The following is a 2,742-nucleotide window of genomic DNA, read 5'->3' as shown; positions in this document are numbered from 1 at the left end:
TCCGCCGGAGCCCGCGGAGTTGGTGCGGGTCCCCCGGGCGGCACTTTCTCCCCCGGACCCGGGGCTGAGCAGCCACCGCCCCCCGGGACCCCCATGGCACCGCCGCGATGTTCGTGTCCCGGCTCCTGGATTTCCAGAAGACGCCCTCCGCCAGGTAAAGCCGTCGGCGCGGCGGTCCCCGACCCCCGGGTGCTTGCGGAGCCCCAGGACAGCCCCAGCCCCTGCCCGGGCTCGGCTCCGCGGGGATGGAGCCCGAAGGGACCTTCAAAAGCTGCTGAGTGCCCCAAAGCCCGGGGCAGGTGCGGGCTGCTCTTTTGGAAGAAGGTTACCTGCTTTTCTGCATCCCTAAGGGAGTCTGAGCATCCCTGGGAGCCCTCGCTGGGTCCAGCTTCACCGTTGTCCTCCCACTGCTGGGGAACCGACCTCACCGCTGGCTGCAAACCCTCCGCGGAGGGACCAAGGTTGCCCCGGGTCCCGCTGCCCCCAGGTGAAGCCCCCTCGGGGCAGCTCCCCCAGCCTGGACCTGGGGGCTCTGCAGGGTTCCCATGGGATGCAATGGTGGTGGGTCCTTTGCCCCCCTCCGTGAAATACCCAGGGAGGCTTTCCAGCAGCAGCAGGGACTTGTTTTAGCAGCTCAGGTGTGTTCAGAAACCTCATGGCTTTACCTGCTTAGGGGGAAACCTGAGGACCTCTGGGCGCAGGCCAGAGGGCACATGGCCACACACACTGCTGTGGGATCAGATGTGACCTTTAGCAGGGGGCTGGTGGGTGGCATGGGGACAGCGGCTGCCCACAGCCCTCTGGCACGCTGGGTGGCCAAGGATGAGTCAAATCACACAGTGTTGGGCGATGCATGGCCAGATGGGGCTCAGGGGGGTGCCGAGTTCTGCGCCGAGGACAGGCTTTGTCCCCAGCTCCCTATGACTGTGGGTGGGGATGTTTTCATGGCTGTGGAGGGTCCCACAGGCTGGCACAATTCCTGGGGGCATTCAGCTCTGCCGCTGCCACTCTCAGACTCCCAGTGGTCCCATTAGAATCAGATACCAGAGAAAAACTTGTCTGGAAAGGAGTGATGATGGTGTTTCTTGCCTGCTCCAGGCAGAAGCATCCCTGAGGGATGTTTGTCTGGGCTGCATAAGGGCAGGAGACATCTCTCTCCCCCCACAAGCCACCAGCTCCTCTCCTTCCAGGCATCCCACAGGGAAAAATCCATGCTTGCACCTCCAAAAGCTGCCCAAAACACATGGGCACCTGCTCAAAGAACATTTTGATGCTGAAGTTGCCTCCTGATAACCTTTACCTGGGGGACATGAAGGAGATACCCAGCAGGTCTGCACAGTGCACCTGGTCCAAACCTCATTGTGAAAACAGAAAATCCAAAACTGTTTTTCCCAGCTGCCATACAGAGGACAGGGCCAGGGGAAGACAGAGCTGAGCAAAGCCCTGTGCCCTGCAAGGAGGAGGAAAACTCTACTTTTGCCCCACGGCAGTGGCACAGAAGCTCTTGGGAGATTCACAGCAGAGCAGGGGCTGCCCCCCCCCATTTCGATCTTCCCCAGCAGAATCTATCTGCCAGCCTGTTGCTTGATTTATCCAAAATCAGCATGCTCAAACTTTGCTATGGTCCTTTCTGGAGACGACTTGTTCAATGGGGACGAGGTGCTACAGAGTGCCTTGCAGGGATAGAGCCCATGTGCAGGGCAGGGGCTGCAGGGCACAGGAAGGGTCAGCCCCTCAGGGCATCCTCCACCTCTCGCTGGGTACCAGGGCTGGATGGGGAGCAGGAGGAGATGGGTGCTCCCTTGGCTTTCACTCCAAGACACACCAAGGCGATCACCAGCACGAGATGCTAACCCAGAGCTTCCTACATTGCTGCAGAGATCCTCTTAGCCTAGTGCTTAAAAATAACAGTTGGCTAATCCCCCGTCCCCCCCACGCGCCACGCACACCAGCTCTCCTCTCGGCAGAAATGCTATGCTATGGCATATCCTAAAAGCTGCTCCTTCTTTTGTGTCAGGAATGCTCTGTCGGCTTCCCTAAGCTGCAGGTAACAGGGACTGGGCTCCTCAATGGGGACTGGTGCAAGCAGGAGCCACAGGGCTCACGATGGCACATGCCCTTCAAGGCATCAGAAGCATCTTGTGACACCTTTTCAGAGTATCAGAAACTCTTGCTTGTGGCCTTCCTTGAAAAAAAAACAAACAAACAACAAAACAAAACCAAACATCAGAAGGTTTTCTTTGTGGTGGAAAAGCCTGGAACAGCTTCATTTTTAATGTCTTTTTATCTAATTTTGAGTGCGGACCAAGAAAGGAGGAACTTGGCCATCAATACACCCACCAAAAGGAATAAATAAAAAACCAGCATGGTGATGAAAGACCTGTTGTGTGAAAGCTGCAGCAAAGGCTCTGGGCTTTGTTCAAAGAGATGAAAGGCAGCAATCAATGCAGGAGGCATTTTGTGAACTGCCAGAAGAAAACTCAGGGCTGGTGGGGCACCAGAGTGTCCCCAGATCCTTCCCATCTGGGCTTCAGAGACAGAGCATCATGGCTGGGGTGGAGGGGAAGCAAGCAAGCAGAGGAGGCTGTTGCCATGGTGGGAATAGGGATGCATGGCAATGCTGTTTGAGCAGGTTGGGGCTATAAAGGAGGCTGGCTGTGGTTTCTGCTCTGCTGTGGGGTCCAGGAGGTTCTTTCATTGTCTTCCACCATGGGGAAAGGGAGCTAAAGCACAGCATTCCTG

At 57.0% G+C, this 2,742-nt stretch overlaps 1 protein-coding gene across 1 annotated transcript in view; it reads left to right on the top strand.

The window, feature by feature from the left end:
* Window positions 1-107: 107 nt before the first annotated feature.
* The window catches only part of MMD2 (monocyte to macrophage differentiation associated 2), a 15,049-nt gene continuing 12,414 nt past the window's right edge, over window positions 108-2,742 (top strand). The window contains exon 1 of the mRNA XM_009645905.2: window positions 108-154. Within this exon, the coding sequence (XP_009644200.1) occupies window positions 108-154 (47 nt within the window). The remainder of the gene's footprint in view (window positions 155-2,742) is intronic.

The sequence above is a fragment of the Egretta garzetta genome, unplaced genomic scaffold, assembly GCF_000687185.1.
Source record: "Egretta garzetta isolate BGI_Z169 unplaced genomic scaffold, ASM68718v1 scaffold299, whole genome shotgun sequence".
Taxonomy (NCBI): domain Eukaryota; kingdom Metazoa; phylum Chordata; class Aves; order Pelecaniformes; family Ardeidae; genus Egretta; species Egretta garzetta.
The sequence above is the reverse complement of the archived record's forward strand: the minus strand, read 5'-3'. Positions and strand labels throughout refer to the sequence as shown.